The 19,394-nt window shown below is 36.4% G+C and overlaps 1 protein-coding gene across 1 annotated transcript in view; it reads left to right on the top strand.

The window, feature by feature from the left end:
• Nucleotides 1-18,928, top strand: part of ADSS2 (adenylosuccinate synthase 2) — a 35,316-nt gene extending 16,388 nt beyond the window's left edge. The window contains exons 3-13 of the mRNA XM_034061133.1: nucleotides 1,967-2,035; nucleotides 2,767-2,817; nucleotides 4,978-5,044; nucleotides 6,196-6,303; nucleotides 6,600-6,681; nucleotides 7,886-8,012; nucleotides 11,241-11,395; nucleotides 11,816-11,940; nucleotides 13,012-13,109; nucleotides 17,162-17,311; nucleotides 18,073-18,928. Of these exons, the coding sequence (XP_033917024.1) occupies nucleotides 1,967-2,035; nucleotides 2,767-2,817; nucleotides 4,978-5,044; nucleotides 6,196-6,303; nucleotides 6,600-6,681; nucleotides 7,886-8,012; nucleotides 11,241-11,395; nucleotides 11,816-11,940; nucleotides 13,012-13,109; nucleotides 17,162-17,311; nucleotides 18,073-18,125 (1,085 nt within the window). The 3' untranslated portion in view covers nucleotides 18,126-18,928. The remainder of the gene's footprint in view (nucleotides 1-1,966; nucleotides 2,036-2,766; nucleotides 2,818-4,977; nucleotides 5,045-6,195; nucleotides 6,304-6,599; nucleotides 6,682-7,885; nucleotides 8,013-11,240; nucleotides 11,396-11,815; nucleotides 11,941-13,011; nucleotides 13,110-17,161; nucleotides 17,312-18,072) is intronic.
• Nucleotides 18,929-19,394: the final 466 nt, after the last annotated feature.

Raw genomic sequence — 19,394 nt, 5'->3', positions numbered from 1 at the left:
TACCAAGAAGTCTTCTTGGGAGAGTTTAGTAGAAGGTAGAAGGCAGTGGTAGTACTTTGTTGTCTTGATCTGTGATATGAAAAGGGGGTTTAGATTGTCCTTTCTACTGGTCCCTACAAGCCTGCTTACCCACCTCCCTCTCTTGGTATCCTGTTTCCAATCCTATGTGGTTTTGTTTTTTGATATTTTTTGGATTGCATATGATACCAATGTACTTAACAGTGCAGTGTAGCCCTCAAAATTTCCTTCTAAAAATGAAGGTAAATACAAACCATGCCTACACAATGTAATGATGCATGTGCTTGTGTGCATATCAGATGAGTCTCTGGGTCACCTTCATCCTGCTTTTCTGATACCTAGAACTCCTGTCCCTTACGTAGTGTACCTCTCCAAATCAGGACTTTATTGCCATGCTCTTCCTGTTACTTCTTCCTGCATATCTGATTGCTCTGAACCCATAGTCTTGTCTCTCAGCTTCGTATGTGTGTTGGGAGTAATTGGTCATTGACAGTTTGCTAAATGGCATAGCAGCTAAAGAGCCTCTGTCACTACTATTCATAAACAGTACTTGCTGAATTCTTGGGTCCACCTTGTAGTGACTGTACCCTTGCAGTCAGCTTTAACTCCTTACTTGCCTCTTTTCTTGTGACTTGGTAGTGGGATAGTTTTGGATCAACTTGACCTGCCTAATACTAATACAGAAATTGAACTGTTGGGCATGGAAATAGATTTCCTTTGATGAAGGGCATGTTGACATCTGTATTACTTCTAGTTTTGAGGGCTATGACAGATGATTGTAGTAGTCTCTTTTGATGTGTTACTGTAGTATGTTTCTTTAATAGGTTATTGCTCTTAATTGGTAAAAAGAGGATGCCCATTTGCCATTTTTTGTTTAGTGAACTTAGAGCTGAGTAGGAGAGACCCCATCCTTTAAAAGTACAGTAGGCAAGAGAGAGCTTTTTACAAATACTCTTATCTGTGTTTGCTGTCTCTTGGTCTTGTCTGCTTTGGAGTTTGTTGTTCTAGCTTCCTTTAGGTCTGCCTTGTTTAAAGTCTGTTTTGGAAAAAAAAAAAAAACTACCTGGCTTAGGATTCCACTTAGGCAAAGGATTTATAGGTTCCCTGTTATATTATAATAGATTATTACTATTGAGCAGGATTGTACCATGAAGGTTATAGTCCATAGAAGAAGTCTTAAATACTGCATATTTTGGCCTTAAAATGCTTTTATGCATGCGGAATTAAGTGGTATGGCAACAGTTTCAAATGGCAGGTCCTTTCATTCTTCAGCTAGATGTTGTTATGCTAATAGCTTTGGATCTACTGAGTTTGGTTTTACTTTAAGATGGTTTAGTTTCATTGTATGGAAATGCTCCTTCTTTGGCATCAATGACGGTAGTTATTTAGTTGTCAAAGTTAGTTAATTGTATAAGCTAGTTTTTTCTAAGCAGTGTGACAGCTGTAGGAAAGCAAGCTTGATTTTCAGACAGATTTTTCCTATGTTATTTTTGCTAGTCTGTTAACAACCCCTACTCTATATATGGCATATTCTGTGTCTATTTACAGCAGAAGAGCGCCTGAGGGAATGCTAGTGTTTATAATGATAGAAATGTGCGAAGCTTTTGAAAAAACAATAGGGTTATTAAAATGAAGTACAAAGAGGGAAGTTAATTTTAGATAAGAGGAAGTTGCATGCTGGACTGTCCCATGATGCTGTTTGTCCTGATCTAAATGGAAAGTTTGTTGAGTTTATTAAAAAGTTTCAATGCAGGTAGTTAAAAACACACAGTTTAGGTTAAATCGGTCTTTTACAAATTGCTAAGAGTAAAAATTGCAATGTCTTGAAAGTTTAAAAATGTAAATAAAATACTCTGCATACAGAACCTGAAGTGTCTTTAAATTGTTTGGAATATCTTCTTTCATGCTCAACATGATTTGATAAATTTTGTGTAATGGTTTTCTTCAGGAAATGGTGTCGTTATTCATTTGCCAGGGCTCTTTGAAGAAGCTGAAAAAAACTTAAAGAAAGGAAAAGGTGAGAAACTTTTAAGATATTACTCTTAAAAGAGTTAACGGGGTCCTCCTCAAAAGATTTAGGTAGAGGATGTCTCTGTAGTGGTTACGTACAGTGTGTTTTTCCAGAACTCCATTCAGCTGCTGGGGAGGGTCCCTCATGGGAAAACAGACAGAAGGAGTTGCTGTACAGTTTCAGAAGAGAATGTGTTCTAAACATGCACTATCTGCAGACATTTTTCTTTTCTTAAAACAGTGAATTTAAGAAGTAAAACAGTTTGTCAAAATGTTGTATGAATGGTGTCAGCTGTTCATGGTGGGTTTTACCTCTTTACCTTAGTGTACAGTTCGATTCATATTAATGTAAACAAGTGCTGGGGTAATCACTTCTTGATTCAGAACTCGGTTTTTAGATGCTTTCTGTCACGTCTGTGTCCGTGCTTGGCAGCAGCCTACCAGAAGTGAGGTAAATCAGTAGTCTAGATAACTAAAAAACCAACACACTGTTAGTTGATTACTGAAATTGAGGAACTAGTAGAATAGCTAGAATTCTCCCTCAGAATAAACCTGACTTTCAGCTTTATAGGCTAATGCCAAGTTTTAATTACTGAAATGTATTTTTTTTTCTCTCTGGGATGTGATTGCTCAATCTTTAAATAGATTGACTGAAGATTAAACACGAGAAGTATTTATCCTTTACACATCAGAAGACAAAAATGAACTCATTTGAACTATTTAATTTTGTCTTCTCAGGGCTAGAAGGCTGGGAAAAGAGACTAATAATTTCTGACAGAGCTCACATTGGTAAGTTCCTGTTTGTGGTTTGGTTTTTTGTTGATTTGTGGTTTTGTTAGTCTTTGTTTCCTCTGGCCTTTCCATGGCAGTAAAAGCATGACAATTTTTAGCCACCTCTTTATATAGGTATGTACTTTCTTTGGATTAAGTCTCCATATGCTGCTTTGGTTTATTGAAGATCCTAGAGAAAAATAATTCACCACTTGGGACCCTCCCAGGTTTATATTCTAGTGACTGTCTAATCCTATTCCATAAACATAACTTAGTCAGGAAAGCAGGTTCACTTTCCAAACCAATGATTAGAGATACAGAGTAGTCAAGAAGCAGTTCAGAAGTTGGTTGACTGAAGGATTCATTTACCTCTCTTGATGTAGCAGCATTACTAATAGCAACTTATCTGCTGGGAAACCATGTGTCTGGGCACGACTTCAAAACTAACTGGCTCCCTACCAAGTAAATTGCCACATACTTAAGAAAGGACAGTTTATGAGACGGACTCTATAGGGATGGAGAGCATAGCTGCTGCCCTCCTGCAGGGAGCTTATCGCTGGTGTCGGCTCCAGCCTGTGTTTCAGAAAAATCTACAGTTAGAGCCTGGAGCCAAACCACCAACACAGAGCTCCAGGGGCTCTTCCTTTATCACTCCTAGGACATCTTTATTACATAAATTCATCCTTTAAATTAGATCTTTAGATATTGTAACTTAATAGTTAGGTAACTGTGTGTATTAGGAAATGAGTTTTTTGCTGGTCTGGTAGTCATCTTCTGAAGATGCAAACATCTTACGTCTTTCTCAGATAAAAGCTTATAATACTGGAAGAAAGGGCTTGTCATTTAAAAAAAAAAGAATTGGAACAGCTTAGTGAGTGGATGTATTATTTCAGAATAAATATGTTTTCAGTTTGGAGTAGCTGCTGGGTTTAAGTAGTTGAGAGACTGTTCCTAAGTTACTAAAATCCTTCCTGGGAGTAGAATCACTGTAGATGAATTACTTGGAAATTACTAGTTTATTAGGAAGGATGTTCTGCAATGGTTAGATTGCAGGGGCAATACTGTGAAGTTTTCATAGCTAAACAGGTCCTGAGTAAGAAGGGCCGGTAACTGACTTGTCACTCATAATTGTTCAACTTCTTAACATAAATGAATTTTCTGAATGCTTTGATTTAGATGATTTGGAAATGTTGCCTTGATAAATATGTCTTCTCTAAAATGGGTGTTAGCTATATGTGGAAGTCTGTAACACAAAGATCAACCAAAAATAGGGTCAAGCTTCTGGGGTTAATTTGGTATTTTATATTATGGGGATATGTGGAAATAAACACAAAAATGAATTGGTAAGTCAAAGATGGAAAGCCATGCTTGTTCTAGAGAGACTAGAGTACTTACTGAATGAGTCTGTTTCTTGCAGGTTTTCAGTCTTTCCTGTGTAATGTATAGACTATTTTAACTTTTGGGAGATAGTACTTAAGGAAAATAAGGTGGCTTCTGCCAACCTGCTTATATTTGACATGAGTCTTGTCATTTGTTTATAGGGTTTGGGGTTTTTTACCATTCATGGAAGCCAAAGAACTGGTGAAAGGCATACTTTGCATAATCTTTGTCATTAATAATATGTAATGCCTTAAAATAATTAGGGCTTGTAAAGATGGCTTCTCTTTACATAACATGTTAATGGGAGCTTTTGTATTTCCAAGTGTGTTTTAATTGATGTTGTCTAAGACAAACTAAAATGATTTAAGAAATCTGTAGAATGAATGAGAATGTGAACCTAATGATCCCACTTTAAATTTGAGAAGTATGACGCTTTTTATTATAACCCATTTTTTGGGTTTGTTTTTTTTTTCAACTGCATGTTTTCTGTTGTCCATACATTCTTTGGGGCCACTACAAAGCTGAAGTGGCTTAGTTATTCTGTGGGAAGCATATAGACAGTCTGCAATTATTCTACCAAATAAACACTTTAAAAAACCTCCAAAACTTCAGAACTCTTTCCTGTGGAAAAAATGTAACCTGAAAAAGAGAAGAAAAAACGTTTTATTTGCCTCTGCAGTGTGTGTAATTTTCTTTTCTACATTAATAAACAGGGCTAATGTTGGTTAAAGAAATCATTGCTGATGCAGTAATTTCCTTCACACGAATTTTCTACTTAAGCTGTTTTTATTTTCTTAGTATTTGATTTCCACCAAGCTGCTGATGGCATCCAAGAACAACAGAGGCAAGAACAAGCAGGAAAAAAGTAGGTAGTTTTTATTTTGTCAAACATGGGATGACTTGGTACAAACATATGACTTACTACACTGGGTTTCTGTTATTACTTGTCTTACACTTTTACTATTTTACACTATTACTTTTCTTACACTTCTGTCCTCCAGTGTGGCTACCAAAAGATTATATCCTGAATGAAAGGGTTGTGTCTTGGTATTTTGCCTTATGAGGAAGTTCCTAGTTCCTAATCCCTTTGTAAAAAGGGTTCCTGCTTCCTAATGTTTGTTTCCTGGAGGTATTTGTTTGTGTAAAAATACATTTCTGGTTATGAAGATTAAAGTGCCCCATTATCATCTCCAAATAACTGTAAGGTCTGATACCACCAGTTTGGCATCTTGTGGTGCTTCATTGTCCAGCCAGATTTGACAGGGCTTTAAGCAATGTGGTCTAGGGGAAGGAGTCCCTGCCCATGGCAGGAGGGTTGGAACTGGGTGATCTTTAAGGTCCCTTCCAACTAAAACCATTCTGTAATCCTGTGATTGTCAGAAGTGCATGTAAATGTTCATGCTTTCTACTACATGCTGCTACTGACTTTCTGAAGGTCTTGAAACTTCTAGAAACTAGCACCTATGTTTCTAACTTGTGATTTCCAAGTAGTCCATTAGTTCTTGGGATGGGGAAAAAGCTGGCAGAATTAGTGGTGTGACATGTCTACAGCTGGAAACTCATGTATCACTATAACCTCCTGAGATACCAGTAAACTGAATCTTTCTTCTTGAAAATTTGTGTGGATGAAAAGCATTTCAGTCTTCCTTGCTGGGACGTGTAAGACGTATCATCCATGACAATAACCTTTGAGAGAGTATCTGATTTGGGCATATCTCATTTCATGTAGGTTGCTTTCAAGTGATAATTTGTCAATTATTTTTTCACTGGGTTATTTTCACACTTGACTGAGCTGTATCAGCTGTCTCATTACCTGTTATTTTAGGAATTTAAACAGAAAGAACATACATATATACATATATATTTTTATATATGGAAGAATAGATGGTGTTTTGTTTTGTTTTGTGGGCCAGTATGCGTAACAGCATTTCATTTTATGCTGAATATGTATTAGCTTTAAAGAAAAAGCACCTTAGTTTTATATCAAAAATAACTCCTGTTGTTATCTTTTGAAAGTTTGGGAACTACCAAAAAAGGAATTGGCCCAGTATATTCTTCAAAAGCAGCTCGAAGTGGACTCCGAATGTGTGATCTTGTTGCTGATTTTGATGAATTTTCAGAGAGGTAATTTCTGTATTGTAATGCGCATTGTAAGCGTAGTTTTCATTTTCTGGGCAGTATCCTGGATAAGCAGTTACACCTGATTGCTGTTGCTTTTTAATTAAAATTTATTCTAAAATCTGAAGATCATCTTATTTATCATTTTGTTAAATTATTTATTTATATTTATTAAAATATTTTATTGTTGAAAATAGTTTTATCACCAAATAATTGCAGATGTGTAACCAGTAAAACATAAGGTTGGTGGGGGCTTGAGGAAAACAAACAAAAAACCTTAGTGAAGCATTTTTGCCTTCCAGGTTCAAAGTGTTAGCCAATCAGTATAAAGCGATTTATCCTACCTTAGAGATAGATATTGAAGGGGAATTGAAAAAGCTCAAGGTAAGCCTGCTTCCGTCTGTTAAATGATACAATCACTGTGTGCAGTTACTGATATGTAAACTTCTTGGTGACTGATATTCACGCTTGTGTGAGGAGTTAAAACATAAAACATAACATGGGAAACTGGTATGTATCAATTTTAAGGAGTCTGCTAGTTGCTTTAAAGACACTTTTCACCCTGTTTTATACAGCATGTCAAGACTTGGTTTCAAACCAAGACAAATATTACAAAGTTAAGTAGAAGGTTCATATAGGGAGAGTTAGTTTTGAGTTCTTAGTATTTATGTTTGTTTTACTTTAAATAATACCTGTTGCACTGGATTTGTATTTTTTGTCAATATGTAGACCTAAAAACCAGTTAGAGTTGGGTGGTTTATAATGATTATAGCTTACCTAGTACACATAAAAGTTAAAGCATATCTGAAGTTTTTTGTTAGGGTGGAAACACAGTATGTATTTGTATGTTCAGGAAAATTATTTGCACTTAACATTTGTTTTATGCTAATGCATTTGATTAAATTCTGAATGGCAAAGTGTTTTATTTTGTGTGTAATGAATTATTTGAATGAGAGCTTCTGTATGTTCTTATGGGGAAAAAGGCTGTGTGCCAAATGTTAACCTGGCTTCTTACATTCAGCTGCTCAGTGGCATTCAGGCATTTGACCCTTAATTGCAATAAATAACTTTATTTTCACATACAAACATATCTGTGCATATATATATATTTATATATGTGCAGGTATGCAATATATACATCACAAATTAATGCTGCTTTATGTCTGTGTGCTTTATGTGGCCAGAACTCCCTACCTGCTGGTTTCTGGGGAGAAGTTTCGAACAGTTGGAAATGAAATACCAAGTACACTAAAGTGTTGTGACTATACTAAAGCCTGAATATTTCTAAAGCATTTCAAAAGTTTTAATTTTACTTTGTTATTTTTCTTTTCCCCCCCTTTTTTTCTTCCTTTTTTTTTTTCCTCCTTTTTGTTTTTTTTTTTCTTTCCTCCTCGGAAGAGCATAAATGTCTATTGTGTAAATTCTTCCTTACTATGTTCACATGTAATGGCATATTTAGCATTTCTTCATTTTCTTTTCCTTTTCAAAAGTAGTAAGAGCTTTGTTATGAGGGAGCAATAGCACTTGTACTCTGGCTGGTTTTATCATAATGAAATTACACCATGCAATTGTGTTTTGTATTATTCAGGGCTGCATGGAAAAAATAAAACCGATGGTGAAGGATGGTGTTTATTTCATGTATGAGGCTTTACATGGACCACCAAAGAAGATATTAGTAGAAGGTGCAAATGCAGCACTGCTGGACATAGATTTTGGTAGGTATAATCTTTTTTGAGAAACATGTTGCTATATACTTATGTTGTGAAAGAGGAAGACTAAAAATTCTTTTGTGCTTAGCTGTTCTTGTGACAGAAGGGGTATATATTTTGCAAGAACAATACTCTCTATGACTAGCAAATAATTAGGGGGGAATTTTTCATTCTTTCAAAAAGCTTTAGACTCTCCCAGTATTAAGTATTTGAATGCCAGTAAAGATTGGGTGACTTTTCTTAAATAGTGTACTGTTACTTCAGTGTCTGTAAGTTTCATATGAAATAACTCACAGTATACATCTATGGAAAACACTTAAGAAAAATTGAGAGCTTTGAGAGGCAGAGTATATATACAAAATACTTGTTGATGTTTGAAGAATCAGCTTGTGGAGGGGTTTTTTTTAACCCCTTTATATAATAATTTTTCACTTTATACGATGTAAGGACTCTAGATTGCTAATGAGGCAAGAGTGGAAAGATTATCCCAATAAATTTGAAATTATAAATGGTGCAGTTTTTCTAAAATACTGTGATTTTAATGATAAATTTAGAAGCCTCTTGATAGAAGCATGTTTTTTTTAATAGGATTGTTACTTGTCCTGGGTTCAGCAGTAGCAGTCATTTTTTCTCCTTCTTGGTAGCTGGTGCAGTGCCGTGTTTTGACTTTCGGGCTGGGAACAGTGCTGATAGCACCTATGTTTTGAGTTACTGCTCAAATGTTTGGTTTGTCCAAGGACTTTCTGAGCCTCATGCTCTGCCAGGGAGGAGGGGAGGCTGGGAGGAAGCAGAGACAGGACACCTGACCCAGGCTAGCCAAAGAGGTATTCCATACCATAGCACGTCATACCCAGGATGTAACCGAGAGTTACCCAGAAGGGCTGGGGCTCTGGGGGTTGGAGGAGGTATCGGTCGGTGCTCAGTCGAGCAAGGTGGGGTGAGTTATGGGCTGGTGAAATGTTGCATTCTCTTCACTTGTTATTTCCTTTATCATCATTATTATTATTATTATTATTGGTGGTAGCAGTAGTGATTTGTGTTATACCTTAGTTATTAAACTGTTCTTATCTCAAACCGTGGGAGCTACATTCTTTGGATTCTCCTCCCCAACTCTGGGAGTTGGGGGAGTGAGGGAACGAGCTGTGTGTGGCTTGGTGTTAAACCACAACATTACTGTATTTTAAGGACAGATAAATTATTATACCTGTGTACACATAAGCAGCCAGTATGATGGCCTCCTGCATTTTGTCATGTTTTTCTGCAGTTTCATTAGCCTTGCTAGCACATCATTATTTTGTTGTTGAAAAGATGCTTAAGGCTGAAATTGTAGCCTGTAAGGACTACTGTCAAGCAAATACAACATTGGCATTCACTCTGCTGTCAACTGGTAGGAGTTCTCATAATAGGGCATTTTCAAACACAGGGTTTGAATATTGTCCTCTTTTAAGAGGAAGATATGTTTAAAACTAGTCACTGTGAGTACCAAGTTTTTGAGTATCTGAAGAAACTTCCTTTTTTAGTAAGTAAAAAAAGAAGTCTTCCCTGTCACAGGGAAATATTTGATGCAAAAGTGAGATATTTGCAGAAAACTGTAGGGGAGGATGTTTTTTGTAAGTAGTGAGTTTTAGATTTCATATAAGTATAGAAAACAGTCTGAAACCCATCAGGTGCGTCTGCAATATGCATAGAGTTGTTTGGGTCACTTAAATGTTTTCTCCTGTGTGTGCTGTGAGACCCACACAGAATATTTGCTTTCTTTAGGCAGATAATTACCAGGGGAATAGACACATGGGATAATAATAGACATGTCCTAGCCAAAAGATTTAACAATGCCAGATTTGATTATTGAACATTCTGAATGAGGCTATTTCCTGTGCATTGGTGCACAGAAGCCTTTGCACTGAAGTGACTTTTACAAATGTGTGCCTCTTGGCAGTGAAGATGGTAAACCTCCACCCAACCTTGCAGCCCATCCAGCTTCTCTGGAATAAGGAAGCCCCATGTGGGTGTGCCTGGGGCTGTAGGTGTGGTGGGTGGGTGTGATCTTTTGTGGTTTTTAACACTTAGTGAGAATAAACATAGAATCACAGGATCGTTGGGGTTGGACAAACAGCAGTATACCAGGCTGAGTGCTGAAAATGGGCAAAAGCTGTCTTACTGACTCTGACATTCACTAGCTGTATTTACCTGTCAGTGAAGAAAAGCTCAACTATTGAATCCTGAGAAAGATAAAGACTAATTACTGTTTGCAAACTGCTGTTAGGAATCACCTCTAAGCCTGTGTTTTTCTCTTGAGAGATTTGAGATAAGCTAGAGATAGCTGAAGCTAGTTAGGAAAATCTCACTGAAGAGTCTGAAGAATTTTTACCTTTTAAAGTTGTCTGTATTGCTTTTAGTTCCTTTTGTCTTGGCTGTTCCTTTTTCACGATCCCTGACTCTTCTACCAAAAGAAAACAAAAAAAAAGTCTGAAACATAAGGTAGACTTTCTGATTTACATGCAGTTACTTTGTGGCTGAAGCAATTCAGTGCAACCAAGGACTGGCATACGTAAAAAAAACTACTTTTACTTTTAAAAATATATTTTTTTAAATTTTATTTAAGAAAAATTACTTTTTAAAAAGTATAAACCTAAGGTTTTTGAGATGTGTAACTCTTTTCTCTTTGCCATCCAGGCTGCTTATTAGGTGAAGGCTGAATATGTAACTAGAGACAAGCTCACTACTAATGAACTAGACTATATTCCAGGAGTCATCTGTTTATTTATTTATAGAAAAATAAATATATAGATATATAAAAGAAGGCAGAAAAACCCCAAAACGAAACACTACTTTTTTTACTTGATTATGTAATCAAAATTGTTCTTTTTAGAATTATACCTTTCTTTACAATTTCTTATCCTTATAATATGCTGACCAGTTTAGTCAGAATAGTTATGCAGTCAACTTTTGCCCTCTGTACCAGTTGAAGTGGTAGTATTTCCAAATTTTTCAATAAAGAAAGGATCAGACAATGTACCTACAGAGCTAAGAGCTGGATAAATGTGTTCGTGACTGCAGAATATGTTTATTGTGTGTTTTGGTTTTTTAGTGTTCAGGTAAGTGCAGTGCAAGTACTGTTCCGTATCAGATTAGATATACTTTATAAAAACCCAACAAAGAAACCAAAGCCAAAACCCCAGAAGAGTTTAAAACCAGTATTTTAGTAAGTTTTAAAACATTGTTTTGTTTTAATAGGCACATACCCTTTTGTGACTTCGTCAAACTGTACAGTTGGAGGTGTGTGTACAGGCCTGGGCATGCCACCACAGAATGTTGGGGAAGTGTATGGAGTTGTGAAAGCATATACAACGAGAGTTGGAATTGGTGCCTTTCCTACAGAGCAAGATAATGTGAGTATTATCAGCCCTGGATGTGGCCTGTAACTGGGTGAAATAACTTGGTGTGTCTATTAAGTCAGTGTTACTGGTTAAATGCAAGTTGATGGTTGTGTACTTGGATGTCTTACTCTCCTGATTCTAGACTGAGTTTACAGGACTGCCAAATCTGATTGCCATTTTCTCAGACCTTCTTATGGAATAGAAGGCTGGAGCAGGAACAGATTTTGAGAGATTGGCTCAAATAGCATAGTCTTGAATTAGAAGTAGCATTTTGTATTTCTGTTTTCATCCCAGTGGACAACTTTGTGAAAAATTGGGGGAAGAACTCTAAAAGTAATTTACAGTATTGTAAAATAGTACGTGTACACCTGCATCGTGTATTGCAAATATTAATTTCAAAAAAGCTCATGTAGTAGTACTACTCTTTGTTAGGAAATCGGAGAGTTGCTGCAAGCAAGAGGTAAAGAGTTTGGTGTTACCACTGGTAGAAAGAGAAGATGTGGCTGGCTGGACCTTGTGTTACTCCGATATGCCTACATGATTAATGGATTTACTGCGTGAGTTATTTTGATACCTTTGCTGGTAACTTAACATAAAGTAATGAAATGCTACAGATTACTGTAAATGGTAGATAGCCTGGTTAGTATCATTCAGACTGTTAGTGTTGATTTGTTGATTGCTTTGATATTTTGATAAATTAACTGTCCTTAATTTTTCCTAGTATTAAATGTTTCGATATTTGACATTTTTGTATCTGTAAATTCTTCTTTTTACTTTTAGTACATCATTATTTCCTACTTAAAGTGATCCAAGAAGCCCCTACAGGTCTTAGTACTTAAAGCTTCAAGCGACCCCAGCCTCTGCCACCCACCAAACCAAATGCTTTGCAAGGGCCTTAAAACCTGATGTAGTTTGTGGGATTTTGTTAGTTTGTTTTCAAAGTAAGACAGATGGGAACCTATCAGTATCTTCAGCTGTATGTGTTTGGAAACAGAATATTTGGATATGAATTTGGGATTTTAATTATAATGAAAAATACACGTCTGAAACAAAACAAGTATGAAATTTCTAGTAGATCAGGCTGTAAATACATGCTTTACTTAACTCTGTTTTTCTTGTCCTTTGTATTTTTTATTTAAAATAGGATGCAGCCAGGTATTTATGGAGCCAGTGTTTGATTATTTTGCTGCCTTCACTGTAGGATAGAACATTTGGCAGAGGACAGGAACAGACATCAACAGGCATCATGCTATGAAACCATCTCAAATGACTGGTCATCAAGTATCTTGGCAGCACCCTGTTCAACTAAAATTCTAACACTTAAAGCTATAGACCAGTCATTTTAATTGGTGAATAGCTGTTCTTTGAATTGCGCCATTTTCCTAAGCTAATGTACTAGATCTAAGGACTAGATTAAACAAAAAGGCTGCCTAAAGTTTTCTTCTTTTATTTTTTTTTCTTTTTTTAAGTCACAACAGATAGATTGATTAATGCCAAACAAGCTGTTTTTCTAAGGAAAGGGAGTTTATTGCAATGTGTAGGGAACAAGTTTTCTTTTGGTACTTTTACAGTGTGATGCAAGTTGAAAGCTGTTGAACTTGTTTAACCGGAGTAATGTTTCTTTATAGATTGGCACTTACCAAATTGGATATCTTGGACGTATTTCCAGAAATCAAAGTTGGTGTTGCGTACAAACTAGATGGTGAAATCATACCTCATTTTCCTGGTAAGACTGCTTGTTTAACAATTTTGGATTTTGGTGAAATGTAATCTGATACTTAAATGCATTTGTCTTGTAAAATTTATGGCAGGGATGTGTTACTTCAGCATCAAGCCATTCATGTTTTCCCAGATGCACCAGAAACACCTGTACCAAATCCTATCGTATGTCTACTAAAAGATGAAAAGTGCTACTTTTAAGAAGCTTTATATAAATGTTGTTATGGTTTTATCCCTTTCTTTTAATACAGCCTGCATTATCTTCAAGCTAATTTGGAAGCTTATTTCACACTTTAAATCCAGTGTCCCAGTGTCTTATTCCCACTACTGTATTCATCCCCTCTTTTAGCAGAATAAGTCTTCATTTAAGCATGTGGTGAACCACATGAGAGATCTGATCCAGTTGAAAAGCCAAGTTTTCTCTCCTTGGGTTATTTTCTGACAGTTCAGTTTCCTTTGATGGTTCACAAAGCAGCCAAAAACCAGTTACACCTACACAATAGAAAAGAGGAAAGAGGGGTGGAGGAGGAAATGAGCAGTTAGGTTAGGTGAAAGCAAGACTACCTTCTTATGTAGGACCGACATACCTCAGCATGCCAGAAACTATAACTCCTGAGGAGGACAGTGGGCATTTTACTGATGATTTTTACCTGAAAAATGTACCTGCATGTTAAAGTATTCAAATGTCACAAAACACTGTTTTCATGCATTTTCAGTTTGCTATAGTAGAGATACTCCAAAAAAAAAAAAAAGAGCATTAACTAACGTACTAAGGATTGGGCTTTCTGTTTTTTCCAATGTGCGCTTGGGTGCTGGTTTCCATTCTGACTGTTACCTCGGGGTTTGAGGTTGGTTGGTCCCAGGTTACAAATTTTCATACGATATCATCAGCAGAGAACTTTTTGTAGATGAGGAGATCAGCTGTAGTAATTGGATACAAATCACAACAGGATTTATGTAAAATAAAGATGCAATTATGTGTAAAGGAACAGTGATGATCTGCCAGCAGTCCGTGTAAACAGCACATATCTGTTAGAGAAATTCATAAGGAATTAACAAAAAAACCTCCATGTGCTTGGGAGAGTTCTGAAACTGATTTGTCCTCCAGTATCTTCAAACAAATGTGTCAGTTACAGTTTGAATGCATACAGAATAACATGGCATGACATTCAGGAAATTTAGTGCTCATCTTGCACTAAACCAGGGACTGCTTTTCCCATTTTAAGACTCAGATATTTCCTGATTGATACCCTTATCAAAATATTAAGGAAATTTGTGTGTGCTTTAGATGGCCTTTGAATATAATGGAGATGGTACATTTCAATTGAGAATTACTCAGTAAATGCTTCATCTATAGCCCTGTCATCTAACCTGGGGGCTATTTGGATTCTCTTGTACTCAAGCCAGGAGGACCTTCTCTGGCAGTCCATTGTTGAAGATGATGTGAACAGGTGGCCATATTTTCCAGTATTAAGACTTCAGTGATTTTTCATTGAGTCTCTCTGATGGAATCAGAATCTTGTTACAACTCCTTATTTGTTTGTTTGTTGTTTTTTGTTGGATTTTGGGGTTTTTTTGTTTGTTTTTTTTTTGTGGGTTTGTTTGTTTGTTTTTGGGGTTTTTTAGCTTAGATTTCTGTGGGCATTTCATGATCTCCTGTTAGGAACTGAAAATGTCTTGTAAATTTACAGCTGACTTCAGTTTGTATCATTGAGGCTGCAGTCTTGCTAGGGAGCTGGCCGATATCTCCATTTCTGTTCAGTCATAGGAGGTTATGCAAGATAAAAGTCCCCACTAGCTCTGAGCTGATTAGTTTGAAAGGAATGTGAAAGCCATGGTCTAGTTCTGCTAATGCCTCCTGTCCAAGTTCAGGCATCAGTTGACCTCAGCATGGACAGGCAAACACAGATCCTTAGGAAATAGGGAAGTTATTTTAGAAAAGCTTTTTTCCCTCTTCTGCTCTTTCTCTGAGCATCCACTGCAGATTAAAGAGCTAGGACACTGTTCTAGAGGCACTTTTGGTCTGACCTATATGACTATTCTTATGTTCAGTTTCTGGACATTGATGGAGAATCTTTTTCTTACAGATTCCAAATTTCAGCTATTCTTTTTGAGTTGGAAGTAATAACAGCCCATCTTTCCCTCTAGAAATTATAGTACCAGACTGCAAGATATCATTATATCTGGTCTCTTTTTTATCTAATTCAGCTGTTAATAAGGAATATTCCAGAAAGCCTGAAAGATAAATCCCCTAATGGAAGAACTGAGAGAAATCTATATAGTGAATACATCTGTTATTACACTGAGACCAGTTTATGGCTTATTTTACCTCACGTCATCTTTTGTCACACTTGATGGAGCAAAATGAGAAAATCATTTGAAACATCAAGAAATTTGTCCCTTCTTTTTTTCCCTCTCTTTTGGGGAGGTAAGGAATTGAACTAATTCAGAGTAATGGAAGATTGCAGACAAGATGAGACCGTTCAGGCCTAAGTGCTTTCAGCTATCTCTTAGCTAGCCTCATCAGGAAGGTTGCAAAGTAAAAATGCCTGTGGTCTTCTGAGATCAGATGTTCAGTCACTTTTGCCCTTCAGAAGGAGGGAGACTAGAGTCTTATTCAAGACCATCTGCATTGCCCAGACATTAGTTTGTGGTTTTGCACTTTGAATGTAGCTGTTCTATTTTAGACATCACCTGGACAGCAGGCACCACCTCGGTTGTTGATGATATTAAAAGTAAATGCTTATCCTTGGCCTCTGCACCCAACGTCTTTAATATGCCTGTTTGTCCTAATTGCAAAAAGTATTGATGCAGGATCATTTGCTTTAACCTGTGAAAACCTTAGTCCAAAAATAGTGAATTTTCTCACTGTTATGGGCTTTGAAGTCGGTAGAGCATAGTCCTCTTTCACCTTTACTCAAAATGCCTAGTTCATAGAGGCTATCCTTACAGCGTTGCTACTATTGAACTCTTACCGCACCAGGACAAAATATTCAATATGCTGAGCATGAGTTTGTTGTCTACACACACTCTGCAGGGGATTAGCTATGGTTTCATATTTGCACCTCTACTGTGCCTCTTGCACCTAAACCCCTTACTCAGGTTGACTAGCTGCCTTTGCGGGAGTGACTTGATCTCAGATGTGGAGCCTACATAACATTAATTACAGTGTCTTGGGCAGAACCCTGCCTTTTTCAGAAGGGCAAGAATGTCTGACACCTCCCATTTGTTGTTATAAATGTATTTTGACCATTTTCAGGCTTAAGGCTTCTGTTTCACTGCCTAGTGTCATTCCAAGATGAATGTTCAGATGATTACTGGAATGATTCAATTCCAGAACTGTGTGCATCTTTTCCAGTAATTGTAATCATCACAGGATTCAGAGTTAGTGGACAGCACTGTAGCAAGTTACTATATGAAAGACAAAATGTAATATACTCATTGCTTCTATTCTGAGAAGTATCTGGAAGAGTTACTGTTCAAACATCGTATGAGACTCCACACACTGGTTGAAAAATTTGTTGTGGAGTTTTGGGGCAAAAGGTCTGTAGGCATCAGAAGTCTATTACGTATAAGCTACATCTTATGAATAGGTTTGCTTAGTAAAAAGTATATTCCTATGCCATTTTAAAATATGTTTTACTTGCCTGATACTTACAAGCCTGTGGCTAATTCTGCTTTCACATCACCAAGTTCTCTTATGAAGGGGGAATTGGATTTTGGTATTTGTTTGGGAGCATGGGGAAGTAAATCAACATTTTGGGGAAATGCTCTTCCTGAAAAGTTGTTTTCTGAACTGAGAAGACTGTGGTTTGAGCAAAATACATGCATGTGAATGTGGGTCCTGGAATTCCAAAAGTCTGAAGTCCAGGCAGTTACTGGATTTTACTTTTTTTCCCCCTCTGCTCACATTAACAAAAAAAGGGCAGTTCAATACCTTCAGTTGTGGTATTATAAGTAAACCTTTTTCTATAAGAAAAGAATAAAAAGCTTTACAGTTGTTTAGAGAACATGTGAACTTTGTGGACATAATGTTTTTTGTTCCTGTTTGCTTCTCAGCCAACCAGGAAGTCTTAAATAAAGTAGAGGTTCAGTATGAGACACTCCCAGGATGGGATACAGACATATCAAATGCGAGGACGTTTGATGAGCTGCCTGTAAATGCACAGAACTACGTTCGCTTCATTGAAATGGAGTTGGGTGTTCCTGGTGAGTATAGAAAGGTTTTGGTGGTGGGTTTTTTTTTTCCTGCTCCATGAAACCTACCTTTTACTTTGTCCTAATGAGCATACAAAATACTGAAAACTAGTTTGTAGCTGTGCTTATGCTGATGTACCTGGTGATACTAACAGTTACTGTTTTGCTTTTTATCTATCTCTTTTGCTGTTGAATTGAAAAAAATCAAAAGTTTTAATATGCATTCTTTCTTTGGCTTATACTGTAGTTCTTGTTCAACTGAGATTTTAATAACTTCAGTGTTTTTCACACTGGTTATAATAGGGGTTTAGTTCTGCTGCAGTTAGAAAGTCAGTGGGACCACTGGTATATTAGCTGGATTAAAGGTATGTAACAGTTAAGAGGTCTTAAACTAACAATTTCTCTTATGCTTCTTAATATACATGATCCTGTGATTACATCCAAAGCTGGGAGTTAGGAGATGATGCATATCTTTACTTTTATGACAGTTTCTATGTATCTTTTTTCCTATGATCTGGAAACTGATTAGTTATGGCAGCTTCAAGATATTCAAGTCTGTTACTGCTTTACTAAGTTACCAATGAATGCATTCTTTTTTTTAAGGACAATAGCTATAGTTATAATTTCTTAATGTGCTAGTGGTATATGCTGTGTTTATCTTCAAGCTATAATATTTAAAACCTTAAGCGCTTAAGAAGATAAGTTTGTATTTTAAGATACAATCCGATCTTGCTTTGTATTACTTACTGTAAGTTTGCTTTTCTCTCCTGCAGTTAAATGGATTGGAGTAGGGAAGTCCAGGGAATCAATGATCCAGCTGTTTTAAAGATTTCAGATGCATGGAAGAAAGCACACTCCTCAAAAGACTGCTCATTCTTAAATGCATTAGTAGCCCGCAAAGCAAAGATGTTGGAAAGATAGATTTTTGCATGGAAAGAAATGCTAGAGTTGATACCCCCAAATCAGTCGCTACTCCTGAAAGAGACTTTAACATGAACCTGTATCAGTTCTTGTTCAGCTGCAGTTTCCAGGACACTTGTCATTGTTGTTCAAGGTGCCATCAGAGTTTTTTCTTTACCTAATATCTACTTCATAATGTAATTCCTGTTTGAAAATCTTAAGGCGGCATTACTTTCATGACTTTGTCTTTGTTATCCTCTCTCTGCTTTCAGCGGTGTTACTTCCTGAAATTTTAGACAGTAAAAATAATGCAGTTTTGCACAGATAGTTTTACATCCTCATTATTTGTATTCCTACAGCTGTTGTATTCTTAATGGCTGCTCTTGTGAGTGATTAAAGAGGGGGGTTCTGATTTTATAATGCTATAAATGCTGTCTAAATTATTGTGTGATCTGTTTTTTTTAAAAAAAGATGTGATGCCAAGTTGTTAAGAATGTCCAGGTTTTTTTAGCTGTGTAACACAGAAAACTTACTCTTTGTAACTCGCAGAGGACTCAAGTGTTTACCAGGAAGTGTGCCCAGAAAGTTGGAAAACCGATATTGTAAAAAGTTCATTTGCAATTATTAAAGAACCATTCTGATTTTGAGTTAAATGTTTTATAATGTTACTTTGCTTCTTCCTAAGCGCATATCTCAAACTGTTTCCCTAATTAAATGAGGTTATATTTATATTTGGTGAGAAGTCTAACATTTTGATGCCCTTTTAAATTCCTTTCTGTGTAGCCAATAGAAGATCTTTCTCTGGAGAGCTGGCAAAGCACAGACACTTTCGTAATTATAAACTGAAGATGCTTCAGAAATAACATTTAAACTATTCAACGTATTTGCTTTGGGGAAAGGGAATATAACAGGCATTCACCTCGACATCTGACATATTTTGGCTTATTAGTGTTGGGAAATGTTCTAGGATTAATTTATAACCATTATTATATATTCCAAAGAATCTGATTTCTTTTGGCAACAGCCCAATAATTACATACTCCTTTTCCACATTTTTTGATAATGACTTTGTTTTTACATGCTGTACTATGGTGTTCATGTGTTTCCTTTTTGCTTAAAATAAAACATAATTTGTTTCCTAAAAACAAGTTTGTGTCAGGGTAGGGCAGTAATTTTGGGTTTAGTTTAGTAGATT

The sequence above is a fragment of the Melopsittacus undulatus genome, chromosome 3, assembly GCF_012275295.1.
Source record: "Melopsittacus undulatus isolate bMelUnd1 chromosome 3, bMelUnd1.mat.Z, whole genome shotgun sequence".
In the NCBI taxonomy this organism is placed as follows: Eukaryota; Metazoa; Chordata; class Aves; order Psittaciformes; family Psittaculidae; genus Melopsittacus; species Melopsittacus undulatus.
This window is presented reverse-complemented; position numbering and strand designations above follow the sequence as displayed.